The following is a 14,287-nucleotide window of genomic DNA, read 5'->3' as shown; positions in this document are numbered from 1 at the left end:
TTCCCTCGTCTTCCTTGCCTTCCCCCAAATCCATAATCCCTCCTCCCTTCCAAGGATCTCGATCTGCCGGGCGATCGCCTCCTTTCCATTCCGAGACCCTCCGATGAGCTCCCAATGGTGTTGGAGGCCGAAATCCCTTCCGCCGGGCAACATTCCACTCCGAGATCCATCGACGGTGCTCCCAATGGCAATGGATCCAAAATCCCCTCCGCCGGGAAATATCGTCTTCTTTGGCATCTCCAAGGGCAACGACCTCGTCCGCTCCTACAGCGGCGGCAGCCAGGACTTTCAAGCACTCGCCCTCCATTGGCTCCCCTTGGCCAAATGCCGCCACTTCTGGCACTCCCACACTGAGGCCAACAAGACGGTCGGTTTTCTCAAGCGCGACGGCTGCACCTTCCTCGCCATCGACGACGGATCCAGCGCTGGCAGTTTCGAGATGCTCGCCTTCCTCGTCCGCCTTCGCTCGAGCTCAAAGCTAGTGGAGCAGCACAGGCCAGCTTCTTTCTTCCTGCATTCTTGCCTCGCAAATGAGAAAAAGATACGATTTTTAATCAGCCACTGAAGCAGATAAACTGAAACGTCTTTTTGTATAAACTTTATCATTCATAAACAATTGCCAGAAGATGAATACAATTCAGTAGTCATGATCAAACGTTAAGCATTTCATCAATCATCTATTCCAGATAAAGAAAGACGTTCCATTTATTAAGGTGACAAAAAAAAACTCCACAACCTGACAAGCTTATCACTCGATCCTAGTCCATGACAAACATGGCTCAGGCATTTAATACACTTCGCCTTCACATCTAACACAAAGAAGGAAACAACCAAAAATAGAAACTATTACCACATTGATTGCACCTACTAGCGACCGCATTCAACCAAAAAACAAACAAAAACAGCTTGGGAGAATGTTTCTATTTGGTGAGTAGAGTCATCAATTCTAAGCAGCAACACCGGCGTTGCCCTCGTCTGCACCCTCATCTGCAAGGTAGTTCTGATCGGCATCTGTGTCAGTGCCAAGCAAAGAAGCATGCTTCACTACTGCAAGAACAGGGTGTTTCCTCTTGGGAGAGAGTCGTTGCTTGGCCTCTTCGTGCGTGTAGATGTACATCTTCCTCACCATCCTGCAGAACTCACTGCAAGTAGATGTTGGTTGATAAGTGCACCTATAATGAATATATTTTAGATATGATTCTTAAAAGATTGTGAGGATTGGGGAGCCTTACGGCCATGGGTCGTTGCCGACTGTCATCATGTTCTCCTCATCATCTGTGTAGAGAACCACCCACTTCGTGAGTGCAGTAGTAAGCTCTTCTTTGATATTAAACATGTCTTCTAGCTTCTGGAGAAGCTCAAGATATCCGCATAATCTGGTTAAGTCCACTGCCCTCCCAACTGCCATTCCTTGCATGTGAACCTACACAGAAAAGTAATCCATCAGACGGAAAATTTGTAATAGATCAAGATAAGACATGAATTGAAAAGGAGGAACAACATTCCGTTACCTTGGTGCAGCTCCTGAGTTGCTGGTTTCGCCGCTCCCGAGATAACCTCAAACAGGGCTTTTCAGCCTCATTGGTGGCAGTTGGTTGTGATTGTTGCTCTGAATACACTTCCAAAGAGGTCACTGGTCGGTCCACACCAATTCCTCTAATAGTAGGAACAGACAGTGTGTCTTGTACTTGGCGGTGACCTTCAGTAAGCTGAATTCCAAATAGCCTGCAGCCTTTGCTAGCTTCATGCCTTTTATCACATGATTCTTTGTTGATGCTCACTGAAAGGGCTTCATTTTGGGTTTCTGGTGTGACTGGCCAGCCCACTTGGCAGTCGGCAACAGGTGGAGGAGAAATTTTTGTTGTGAATTCAATAGAACAAGCATTGGATGCTGCTGAGAGTACAGAAAGTGGTTTAGGCGGCATAATGTGCTCGGGAACTCTTTGAGATCCAGAGAAAGAGAACATTTGGGTTGTTTGCGATGGAGATTTCCAAGCACCTGCGTGTAACCATGATCATGACAGCTAAAAAATATCTGAAAGAACAGGTTTAAGTAACTACCTAATGATTTTAACAGGGAATCGGACAAGCATAACTATATAACTTGTATCATTCAGCCGAGAATTGTTGTATTATTAACTATAGAACTAAAATCGGACAAGCATAACTATATAACTTGTATCATTCAGCCGAGAATTGTTGTATTATTAACTATAGAACTCGAACGAATACTCTAATCACTAGCAGTACTTGATCCGTAAGTACGATCCCTATAGTCAAAACAAATACATACCAAGCATCCTCACCCAAGCAACATATCATCTGGCCATCTAGCATAACTGAATTTCGAAATATTGAGAAGAAATACTCAAGGACCCAAGATCATAGAAGAGATCAGAATAAACAATACAATTCATTCTCAAGATGTCACAACACTGTTCTAGCCTAGTTCAATTTCAAAGCTTTTAAGAATGAATAGATGACTCAGTCCTTCAGTCGAGGTCAAAATAAATAATATAAAATCTTTCTCGAGCTGAGAGAATTATATGTGTAGCCTAATGAAATTTCAAACATTCAGAATATCCATGCGGACTTCAGACCCTGCTTACAGTTCAGAATAAATAATATAAAATCATTCTCAATAAGATAGAATACTGAGAAACAAAATTGGAATTCAAAGCATTCAGAGAGATATCCATCAGAGATCTCTCACGCATAATAATACAAAATAAGGCAACAACAAATATTTGACTCAGTTTAACAAAGGGACCAAGGTATAGATATATATAATTCATACCAGAGGCAGAAGAAAGGTCTGGGGAGATAACAGGTGAACATGGTGGCCGTGGCCGTTTTATTCTCTGGATGGGTTGGGAGGTTGGAGTAGGGGCTACAAGTGGCTCCAATTCCCAAGGACAAACCCTGTTTGGAAGAGTAACAGTTGAAGGCTCATCCCATTGCACCTAGTCAGAAAATTTAAACATCATATTATTTTACTTGAATTTTAACCATTTAAAGGATCATAGTGCAACTCATAAAGTAAGATGTTTTGCACTTCAGAAAAATTTAAGTTGGCATTATGCTTCTATCATTCAGACTCGGCAGGAAATTTTACCTTCAAGGATCTCCACTCTGAATCTTCCCATTGAGAAGATGCCTTCTCAGTTACACCAACAATAGTTCCACTGACTCTGCATCAACATCCAGTTATGATTAGTTGAAGGAGAAAACTGAAATTTCAGTTACAAATACTTCTAGAGTACCTTCTGTCCGGAGCCTCATCACCTTCAAATCTCATCTTGAACCTCATTCCAGTAGTCATTTTGCGATTCATAACCTCAAGATACTTGTTCAGGCTTATAACAAATTCAGAACGGCTTGCTCTGAAGCATTATACTCATCTTTATTAGCCATTGTAACAATGGACGTTTATGATAAGTGGGTCAGCTCAAATGCATTAGAAATTAACAGAAAAACGCATAACAAGCTAGAGGCTGTGGAATATTAAAGAAAAAGACTCCACGCAATAAGTTCAAACTTAACAAGAATGATCATTGGTGAATTTCAAACATTTGTTACACTGGCATATCGTGATCGAGTGTTCACTCCAAAATAGTGAGATATGGCATGACAACAGCATCAAACTAGCAATGTTTTTCGGAAAACGAAAACAAACAAGTAATTTACCTTGGCCTGTAGAATACAGAAAAAAGGGTTCCAGTAGTAATGGCATGGGATGCAGTAGCAAGAACTCCAAGATGCATGCTATGGCTGGATATGACAGATGATGGCATGTTGTTTAGATGTCTCATTAGCCTTCTCACGCCTACACGCAGTTCATTATTTTCCCCTCTGGCATGAATGTGTAAAATGATAATTCATCTAGGAAAATCAAAATACTAAATTTTGTCATAAAAGAAATAAACATAACCAATTGACCTCACAATTTACCAACCTTAAAAATATAAAAGCATCGCCAGCTACCAATCGCTTTGAGCTGACAAATACACTCCAACCTGTTGTGAGTAAGTGGCGCCTAGGCTGACCTGGAAGAGAAGGAAATACATGCTAAGAACTTCAGTGCACAAATTAGGAAATCAAGAACCTCATTGCAAAGCAAAACCCAAAAAAAAGGGGGAAATTCCCAAAAGGCACCCAGGCTCCAGAGCTGACCATTCCACCAATCCCCAGAGCTCTCCCTACACGAAGTTGAGATGCCTCGTGCAGAACCACAATGATGAGAATCAGTAAGGTATCAACAATTTCAAAATTCAAATTTCATGGAGCAAAAGGATCACCAATTTGTCGACATTTCTTCTTCTTCCTCAATCAGCAGCAATGATGCCCATAGTTCACGCAAGGACATAGCATTGGTGACAGCAAAGGTGATGCTATTGATGGATGGCTCCCAGGGCACACAAGGCCAGTAACAGCTGCAGACGCTCTGGGGAACGACTCTATGCATTTTGTCATGTGCGATGTAAATGAGATAAAGTTGAATGAGTTTGTGCTGACGGTGAGAGCCAACAAGTGGATTTGTGTGGGACAACCTACTTTGTCCTTCCACAATTGATGCTTAGGCATTGGCTGAGCGTTGACCTCAAAGGAAGAGCAAGACACTGGGGATGCTGATCGTGTTCCCAGAGGCAAAAGATGACAAGGCAAGGAGGTGAGAAGGGGAGACGATGGTGTGTGGGAAAGGCTCAACCAAGATCTAACTGCCATTCCAAAGTAGATGAATGAGTCAAATGCAGTCTCATTTTTTTGCTATTGGTGAGGAAGCTAGAGTTAGATTGCGTTGGAGATGGTAATTTGGATGGTTTAAATTGGAGACGTTAGTAAAAGCAGAGAGAATGAGAGGAGGAAGATAAAAGGGTATTTGAGGTATTTTCTTTGAGTATGAGCATCTTTTGGGTAATTAGAAAGTATGGTGCCCATTGAAGAAAAAGAAACTCAAGGGCACCTTCCCCTTCGGGAATTTTCTTAAAAAAGAGAACCAATCATATCATTGGATTTCATTAAAGCAAAATTAGTTCATTCATTTAAATTTTCTTGGCAGGCAAAGTGGTCTAATTTATTAAAAAAATAACCCGAAAATCATAGTATGTATTTTTTTTACAATAAAGAAAAAACAGGACTTATAAGTGTAGAATTTATAAAAGAAAAAGTAAACCTCGAAAGATGTGACGAAATTTCCACTCATTTCCATGAAGATCTTTAGCAACTAGTTCTTGCCAAGGTGGATCCTGAGACATATCCTATGAAACGGAAGAAGGATTTAGCGAAAAGGTTATAATTATCTGACAATAAGCTTGCTAGTTAATCAATCTGCCTGACAGTTGACATTCTATCTTATTTGACTAGACAAAAGGCATACGAGTAAGATGTAATAGCAACCAACCAGTGGAGGAAGGCATTCATCTGCATGCCTTCTGAGAACTGAGAAACCTCCATGGGTGCTTGTGTCAGAGGCAGTTAATGTCTTACAGAAGGAGTGAACTTTGCAGCTTTCAGGCTCAGGTATAGGAGGATCTGGAGTAGTGACCTCACCAGGCTGAAAGATAAACAGGAGTTGGACATTAACAAAAGAAATACCATTAAGGAAAGTATATTGATATTAGTAACAAAGAATAATCAAATTGCAAGAAGAAAAAAATCTTAGGAAACATAATCTTCTCTTGCTCAAGGTAGAAACATTAGAATAGGGAAAAACAAGTTAGTATAGAAATATCAAAATTTTTCACTGGGTTGCACAATGCTCATGGATTCACCACAAAGAAACTAAAGCTTTAGTTATAGCTTCAAAACCTCTTTCTTTATGTACAAAAAGAGCATATTGTTGCTTTTTAGTTGAATGGATGATCCATATAATTAAACTCAATTGAGAAAAACTCACATTTGACTCGGGAAAAAGGGTAATCTGTGCAAAAACTTCATCTGTATCTTGTTCAGCCTATATTGCAAAATTGTGCAAATGAAGCATCGTTAGAATTGCTAAAAAAAATTACTAAGAGCATCAACATAATTTAGCATGGACAAATATTTATTAAACAAGAGAAAACTTACTTGAAGAACAACATTGACCACCTTACATAAGATCTTTGAGGGTAAATTGAACACAGGCACATGCTGATCTAGCTCTTGGTTTGTTGATGCCTCCAGCTATAACAAAGGAAACAATCACTTGAGGCCGAAATGCTTATCAACAACCTTTTTACTTAAAAGTATCATATCACTTGCAGCAAGAAATGTCAAATTCAAAAGCCAAGTACAACAGAAGAATTAAAATCATAGCATGAACCTGTTCCATGTGACCTTGAGGAAAGTAATAAGCCCGTTCCCCTTCACGAGGCAAGGTAGCCAAGGGCCCAGCACATGCATGCCATAATTCCTTATATAATACATCACCAGAAGCCCCTGAAGAATAAAAAAGAACGTACAAAGTCATTGCAGCCCAGAGATTATAGTACTCGTAAAACCACTCCATGAGTCCAATACAACCAATTATCGGTTTTCTTATAAAGAACAAAGCATTTATAAGGAAAAGAAATACTTCCTGTGGCCACGGTACATGAAAGGACAAGTTTGATCAAAAGAACTGCATGAATCTTGGAGCCTTAACAGTATAGCATCTAAGAAATGCAACTGAGAACAAGTAAACACCCTATCCTAAGAAAGTTAAAAAAACCTAGAACAAAGGTAAGTGTAAAGACTATCAGATCCAACTCAAGTATCCACATCAAAAGGCATGGAGATTTTAGCTTCATCAAGCAAGAAAGTTAGCAAACACCAATTTCATGATAAATCATATCACAGAACCCTGGGAAAAAATAATACAAATACAAAAAAAAAGAGGAAAAATGAAATAAAACAAGCTAGCCGAATTATAAGAACTGAAAAAAACAAGCACGGAGGATTTTGATCTTAGTTTTTGAGGGTAATCATTGTATTTTATAAGATATTACAAAAAAATTAGAAGAAGAAAAAATGAACAAGCTGCTGAAAACTAACCGAAACCTGATGATATATTCGCATGCACCACCGCCATGAGGGCACGCCAAACCCTCTCCCCAACAGCACTAGCAGATAAGATATGAACTTCAAATAAATGCACCAAAAACCACTGCTCCCGGTTTCACTACCCCATCACTGTAAAAGCTTTCCCCACCAAGGAACGAATTGTAATGGAAGAAGAACCACGAAGATAGGATCTCTTCTTCTGTCAAGCCTTCACTATTCAAGACTGCATAAATACTCATAAAAGCACATTCATCAGAACATTAATTCCAGTTCAGCATCTAGCCTACCTAAAAATCTTTAGCAAAGTAGCCTACTTCGAAATTCGAAGCCTATCTCGGCCACCGCCTTCAGAAACCAAAAGAAACCATCTTTTGTGTGTGTGCGCGCGCGTGCGGCCTTCAATGTGAGCCTTCGCCCGGGTCAAGAAAAGCAACGCCTTTTGGTGCTAGTAGCTCTTGAATATTATAGATCTGGAGCGTCTTGGACGGACATGTCTGGAATTCTTCGAACTTACCAACCTGCTTAGCTTATTTTGCTCTAAGCGCCAAAATTACGACAGTCAACCATAGATTCAGACCGACGTTTAAGTTCCACCCAGAATCCTTCAAAAAGAGAATGAAAAAAGAACGAACCGACTGAGACAGAAATAAATTCAACCACCAAAAACGCCGAAAAATTTGAAGAACACACGGGCAAAGAAATCGATGGACTCAACCTCAACAGATCGGTCGTGATCATTCGACAAGAAATTTTCCTCTCGACGCTTGCGAAGTACTGGAGGAAGTACGAGCTCCACGACACGCGAAGAAGACGCCTTAGCCCTTGTTAGACGACCCTCAAAAACACTCCTTACTTTCCAGTAAAATCAATCCGACAGCAGAGATTTCCTCTCCGTGCTTGTGAAGTACTGGAAGAAGCACGAGCTCACCGGCACGCGGAGAAGACGCCTTAGCCGTTGAAAGACGAACCTCAGAAGAGGAAAAACAATTCCTAGATTTCCAGCAAAATCAATCCGATCCGCTGTTTACCCCCGCAGCAGCAGCAGCAGCAGCAGAACTCCGATCAAAGAGCCCTTAAAACCAGAGAGAAATCGATTTGATCCGTAAACCGAAACCAGAGAAGGCCAACGAGGAGCAGGTAGTGGAAACGGGCGGCTCTGAGGAAGAAAGATAGGGTTTTTTTTTTAATTACTTCCTCACGTGTAATGGTGCTGCCGCTGCGAGACCCTACACGGCCCCCTCCGGCAACATTGTCTCCTACTGGAACAAGACTTCCTACCCGAACCAGCACAAACCACAGTTTAAAATTAATCTCAGCACACGCCACGATTGCTTCCGTCCCCGCCTACATCATCGAGGCGGCAACGACCTATTCGCATTGTAAGATGCGGGTGCCTCACTGCACCAGCGGAAGCCTCTGCCGTAACCGGATCCGATTCGACGTACGGACCCCGTCTCTTACTTCGATGCATGTGACGCGGGGATTGACCCGGGGTCGGTTTAATTACGATGTGCCGAAGGAACATCGCACCGGATGGAGCGGATGAGACCGAGAAATCAGATAAAAGTACCTAAATAACCCGTGACACGTGTGTGACGCACAGGCAGCCGGGTGGCAAGGGGTGTCGTGTGGAAGTGTGCTTGCTTCAGTTGGAGCCGCCCTCAGACACGCGGGCACGTGAGTCACGTTACGGTGGGCCCCGATTGGAAACCATCTTCCTACACTTTCATGGCGACAAACCAATCCCGTTGGATTCTTTCTAATTCAAAGCTTTACATTTTTCCTCAAGAATTTATAAAATTAAGTGGAGCTAAACAAATCAAGTATTCAATTGAATAAATAAAGTTTAATAATTTATTAAATTAAATAAAGAAACTTGGGCAAGTAAGGTATTGAGTAAAATGATTTTTTTTTCCTTATTAACTATTTGTTTTGGAACATTATAATTAAAATTTCAAGTCAGTAGAGATTAAAAAGTATGGCTATTTGATGATGAAAAGGTAAAACATTGAATGGAATCTAAAATGAATTACAAGTATACATCTATTTCTGTGGACAATAATGTTTGTCTTTAGAATATAGATATGCTGTTTGACTATAGAAGGCTTTGAAGAAGTGCCAAAAAATTTTCACCAAACTTGGACCACAATATTGAGAGATGACTTTAGCTAATAGGAAGAGTATTTGCAAGATCAGTGCTACGTAAGAAAGTATTCTAATTGATTCCTCATTTAACGTTCTATTGCAACACAAATTTACAATACTTTATTTGAGATCTCTATGGTTAGAGCACCTTGATTCCAAAAGCATGGACATGCTTCCTTACCTCAATCTACAGTTATTAAATTCTGTGTTCTTCTTCTCTTCCTTGCTTTCCTTAGAATTCTTAGAGTCTCTATATGAACATCCTTCCCAAAATCACATTCCTTAACTGAAATAGATCAGAAGTTTTCTATTGAATCATTTTGCTTTCCAAGGGTTGAAATACTGATAAAGATAAAGCAATTATAAGAAATGATTTCAGTCTAACTATAACAAAATATCTAAATTTTACAAGACGGAAGCTATAGCATATGCATGCCCTTGTATGTGGTTAGCTTTAATATGAACATCCTTTATAATATGTATGAGCAATCCAGCTAGCTGCATATGTGTATGCTTAGGCATTTGTGGCAGGGAACTGAATTGCTCAGAATATATGTTCTCCCCTATAAGCTGTTAGGCTTTTTAAACAAGATGCTTTGGTTCAGCGATCATGGTGATGAGAAAATGTATCTCATTATTTGTCTTCTTTGCCAACCAACACAAAAGATATTGGTTCAAGATATTGATTGCATAGCAAAGAAAAGATTGATGTAATTGTGTGCAAGAGCCTAAAACCTTAGAAAACAAAACATTAAAAGTTCTCTCGAACTGGTTTTAGCCAATATGAAGAAAGAAAGGTCAAATTTCTCATTCACATATCGTGCATATGTTTTGTAGAAGATTTGGAAGCCACAAATTACCTGTTTTTTTCTCTGGCATAAGGCAAGAAAGACCCACATCACTCTCGTCATCTGAGTCAATGATTATTCTTGGATTTTCATTCTGCATCAACATGCAAATGCTGTTACTAAGGTAATGATTAACTGAGAGTTTCCATACATTGATTATTACTTTTCACTTAAGAACCATGCAAGTTGCAACTTTGGATGTCTGTGTACATATCTAGGAGTAGAGACAAAACAATGAACTCATGATTTCAGCCTGGGCTACAGCACGCATGTGTACAGAGATATGTTTTAGTTTATGCAAAAGAAAGCAAGTACTGAAACCACCTTTTGTCTATGATGGATTTCATGTCTATGTGAAAGAAGATGCTTTGGTTCAGCTATCTTGAACTTAACCAAGTTTGGTTTGCCTTCTTCACTCTTCACAAGTGGAGACTTCGGCTTTGTACTCATTGATGGTGTGACAGTACTGGTATCAGTAAAAGTTGTGTTAACATTATATATGTATATGATCACGTGAACATTCAAAAAAATTTTAGGAATTACAGTACGAAAATATAATTGAAATTGTAATAAGTTCTTTCAGAACATTCCAAATGGTATAAAGTTAGAGACAATTGAACAACGATTGTTGGACCAGAGAGTATATCTGCTAAGCCAAATTATTTGCAAGTATTTTCAACTCCAGCAAAAAATAGCAACTCTTCAGAATTTGACTCTTTTGCAGCAGGTGTTCTGAAATGATTTCATTTAAAAACATTTGAAATATTACAAAGGAGGTAAGACGGGGAGAGAATTACCTAGGTATCAACTAGCATCCGAAGAGAAACTAACCAAGAAGCAATACAGAAAGTGTTCCAATAAATCGCAAAAGGAAGCTAATAAATGGTTCTGTTTGAAAGACAATCGTGTTACTCAGATACCAGACACCATACATAGGTCATAACTAGTCTAAGAGAATCGATTCTTTCTTTGCTGATGAAACTGATGTCACCACACTTGTTGAAAACCTCAGAATTTGACTTCTTAAAATGCATGAAATCTGAAGAACTAGAAATACCATTTCTATGGGGTTTTACAGAACTCACGATGGGCCAACTCAAAATCTTATATGAAACTGAGATTGACGCCATCAAAAATGTATCCATTTCTATCAGAATTGCTCATGTTTCTTACTAATAAAATTTAGACTCATAACAGTAAATTAAATGGGATATAAGCATGATAGGATGACTGGCATACATTTGTTTGATTGTTAAATTGCTCTTCAAAGACTGCTTTCTATCCAAATGATCTCTACTCTGCACAAGAGATACTAAATCAAATGGCAGACACAAGGTAGTAAATTCTTTGTTCATGAATAATAGTTTCAAAAGAAAACAAACCCCAGGTGAGCGGACTATAATTGAATCCTGGATGTCTGAAGAATTAGTACCATTCTCTCTAACCTACATGGTATTTAAGAAAAAATACAACACAAACATGAGTATGCAATCATGAAAACAGTTAAAATTTTCATCTTGTAACTAGAAAGTGAAGAATTTCCACAAAAAGATGTGGGCTGGCATCCAGATTGAACTCATATCCATACAGCAAAAGCATCATTATGTAAGTGAAATAAGAGATGAAAAATAACTACCTTCTTTATTGAAAAGGACAGAGAAACTTCATGCTCAAGTTTTTCCAAACGTGCACCAATCTGTTCGTGCAAAGCTGTAACTGCTGTAGCAATCTCATTTATTTTGCTGGGATTGGAGTTGTTAGCAAGCTGATCTGAAATGGATTTGAGACTTCCACCAATTAAAGCTTTGATACCGTCTTCCCACTTCGGCTGTCAAGTGTTTCAGGCTAGCTTATTGATTAAGTAGCCCCAGGAAGAGCAACTAAACACAACATGGCCTTCTCAACTTACCAGTTGTTGCATGGAGTTTTCTAGAAGGCCAATCTTTTGCCTTATGCCTCCCACTGAAGAGAACAATGCTAATACAGTTATTGTGTTCATGATACAAAAACCTTTATGAAGCTGGTGTCATGAGGATTTTTTCTTTTTATTTTACCACAATGCTAAGCAGAACAACTGTTCTATATGTCTTAGAGATTATAAACAATTTACTAAGATGCTTACTGTCTAGTGACAACTCTTTTACAGCTCTGTTTACTTGCATAACATCACTTTGGACAGAGTCCACAATCATTCCAACCCTGCTTATTGAGCTTTCAATGAGCCGCAGTTTGTGTTCAAGTTCTTCAGTAACCTGAACTGTTGAGAAATAAGACTTAAGATATTCTTGTGTAGTTACCTGAGATGGACATAATATAAGGAAAAGAAATCCTGAGGGCTAATATTATATGATATAATCCAGCTACTACTTTATAGAACTGATGATTTCTTATCTCCAGCTGGCTCAATTGCCCAAGTTATTTTGATTTTGCATGGATATCTAGAAGAAAGAGAAATAAAAGGAAATCCCTCGACTATTGATAAATCTTACATACATTTACTATCTGCCAAAGAGGAAGCAGTCCATGATCGTGGCAAAACGTTCCTAGATGCACTTGCGATCTGTAGCTGAGATTCATCCCTCATAGATGCAATTGGAGCCAATGTGGAGATCCTCAATGATTTATCTTTCTCTTGTGAACCAAATCTCTATCACATGTATCAAAAATTTAATATTAGGTCTTTATCTTAAGACAAGAGTATATGAATTATATAACAAGGCTCACGGAGGAGAATATGTATGAGAGATGGTGAATCAAAAGGCTAGACCAAAAAATTTCAAACTACAAAAGTTCTACTTATTGATGATAGAGATACTAGTTCTACTGTCAAGTGGTTGAATTAATTTCATTGGAATCATATTTATGTCCTTATTCAAAAACATTGAACCATCGATAGAATACGCAAAATCTCAGCATGGACACTTCAAAGATCTTTACTTTGTCATAACTAAATTCTGAGTCCTAAAGAAAAAAAAAAATCACTAGAAGTACACAATGGACAACAAGGAATACAATGTCCCTTGAGATATCAACTTTTGTTCTTGGATAACTCGATGAGGTTTCAACTAAAGCTAGCCAAAGTAAAGATATACAGGTTATATGTCGAATGTCATATTTCCTAATATTTTACAGATAACAATTTATGTGTAATGTATCAATATATGCTAGAACAGAATTATGTCCACTTTCAACAGGTTTTATACTGGCTTATTTGGCAATATAGGAAACCAATTATATGATTAATTAACGTGCCGAGTTCAGAATTATGCAACCTAAATGTAGTTATCATTAGATGGAAAGCGCAAGTACTTTTTCTCTGTATATCACCCGTAATATTAGTCATACCTGTTAACTTGCCTTTCGAACTCCCAAAAATCCCGTAACGCTACTCATTAAATGTTAGCTATGGACCTAATTTCATGCCTATTCCATGTCTGAAGCAAGAAGTATGATATGATTTCTTTGCTTCAAATAATCTACAATGTTCACCAAACCAAATAAAAACTGAATAACCCTTTCGAAATCCAGAAATTGGAAGCGAACTCACATCACGCTACTACATTGATAAGAAACTGCTAGGGTATCAAAACATAATGGAGATCTAAACTTATAAATATATAACTACCACAAGTTTCTCACCTCAATTACCAAAAACTAGTAAGTTTGGTCGTTCTAACCTAACCGCGAACCAAAGGAGTAACGAGGTATTACAATCCAGGGCAAAATCGATTACGTTTTGAAGCAGAAATGTATGCCAATACCGAATCGGTGATTAGGGCTTCCTCGAGCGAGCTCTGGGAAAGCTGAGACAGAGATAGGCCCTGGGAGAACGATTGCTGCGATTGGGATCGGATCTGGGACGGCTGGTTCATCCCAAGTCCGTCGCCTACGGAGCTCATTCCCCACGATCTCCTGTCAAACATCGACGAAGAGTTCAAAAAGAACAATGAAATCGAGATGAGGAATGAATAAAGAGAAAAAGGCCTGCAAACCTGGGAGGAAGCACGGAGATGGAGCTCAAATCGCAGGCTTTGTTGATCTTTAGCTTCATCTAGTTGCTCTTGGCGTGATCCAAGTTGCAGTGAGCGTCGATCGCAGATCCGATCTACTGGAGGCGAGGAAGAGAACGACGAGAAGGAGGAACGATGGCAGAAAGGGGAGGGGCGAGGTTTTATTTATAGCACCGACATTTGAAATTTTTCTCGAGACACCTGCTGTCTAATGGTGGACGAGACGTCCCAACTCCAAACGGTAATGCCTTCTTTAAATAATAT

The 14,287-nt window shown here is 39.2% G+C and overlaps 2 protein-coding genes across 2 annotated transcripts; both read right to left on the bottom strand.

Moving 5' to 3' along the window:
* Positions 1-687: 687 nt before the first annotated feature.
* Positions 688-8,298, bottom strand: LOC122045304 (auxin response factor 7-like). Its single transcript, XM_042605464.1, has 16 exons — positions 7,736-8,298; positions 7,335-7,622; positions 7,012-7,243; positions 6,302-6,417; positions 6,067-6,162; positions 5,897-5,953; positions 5,402-5,554; positions 5,174-5,258; positions 3,956-4,046; positions 3,688-3,852; positions 3,264-3,383; positions 3,116-3,191; positions 2,798-2,963; positions 1,512-1,999; positions 1,233-1,423; positions 688-1,142 (listed from the first exon to the last, which is right to left on the bottom strand). The coding sequence occupies exons 3-16, from the start codon at positions 7,046-7,048 to the stop codon at positions 947-949; spliced, it is 2,037 nt and encodes a 678-aa protein (XP_042461398.1). The 5' UTR covers positions 7,049-7,243; positions 7,335-7,622; positions 7,736-8,298; the 3' UTR covers positions 688-946.
* Positions 8,299-9,010: 712 nt separating this feature from the next.
* LOC122048990 (putative recombination initiation defects 3) lies at positions 9,011-14,233 on the bottom strand. The gene is made up of 11 exons (XM_042610494.1): positions 14,006-14,233; positions 13,775-13,925; positions 12,507-12,660; positions 12,136-12,270; positions 11,923-11,975; positions 11,650-11,841; positions 11,396-11,458; positions 11,253-11,311; positions 10,338-10,479; positions 10,026-10,107; positions 9,011-9,451 (listed from the first exon to the last, which is right to left on the bottom strand). Exons 1-11 carry the CDS (start codon positions 14,062-14,064, stop codon positions 9,348-9,350), a joined length of 1,194 nt encoding a protein of 397 aa, XP_042466428.1. The 5' UTR covers positions 14,065-14,233; the 3' UTR covers positions 9,011-9,347.
* Between the last annotated feature and the right edge of the window lie 54 nt (positions 14,234-14,287).

This window comes from Zingiber officinale, chromosome 2B (assembly GCF_018446385.1).
Source record: "Zingiber officinale cultivar Zhangliang chromosome 2B, Zo_v1.1, whole genome shotgun sequence".
Classification (NCBI taxonomy): domain Eukaryota; kingdom Viridiplantae; phylum Streptophyta; class Magnoliopsida; order Zingiberales; family Zingiberaceae; genus Zingiber; species Zingiber officinale.
Note: the sequence above shows the minus strand (reverse complement) of the source record. Positions and strands in the feature narration are given on the sequence as shown.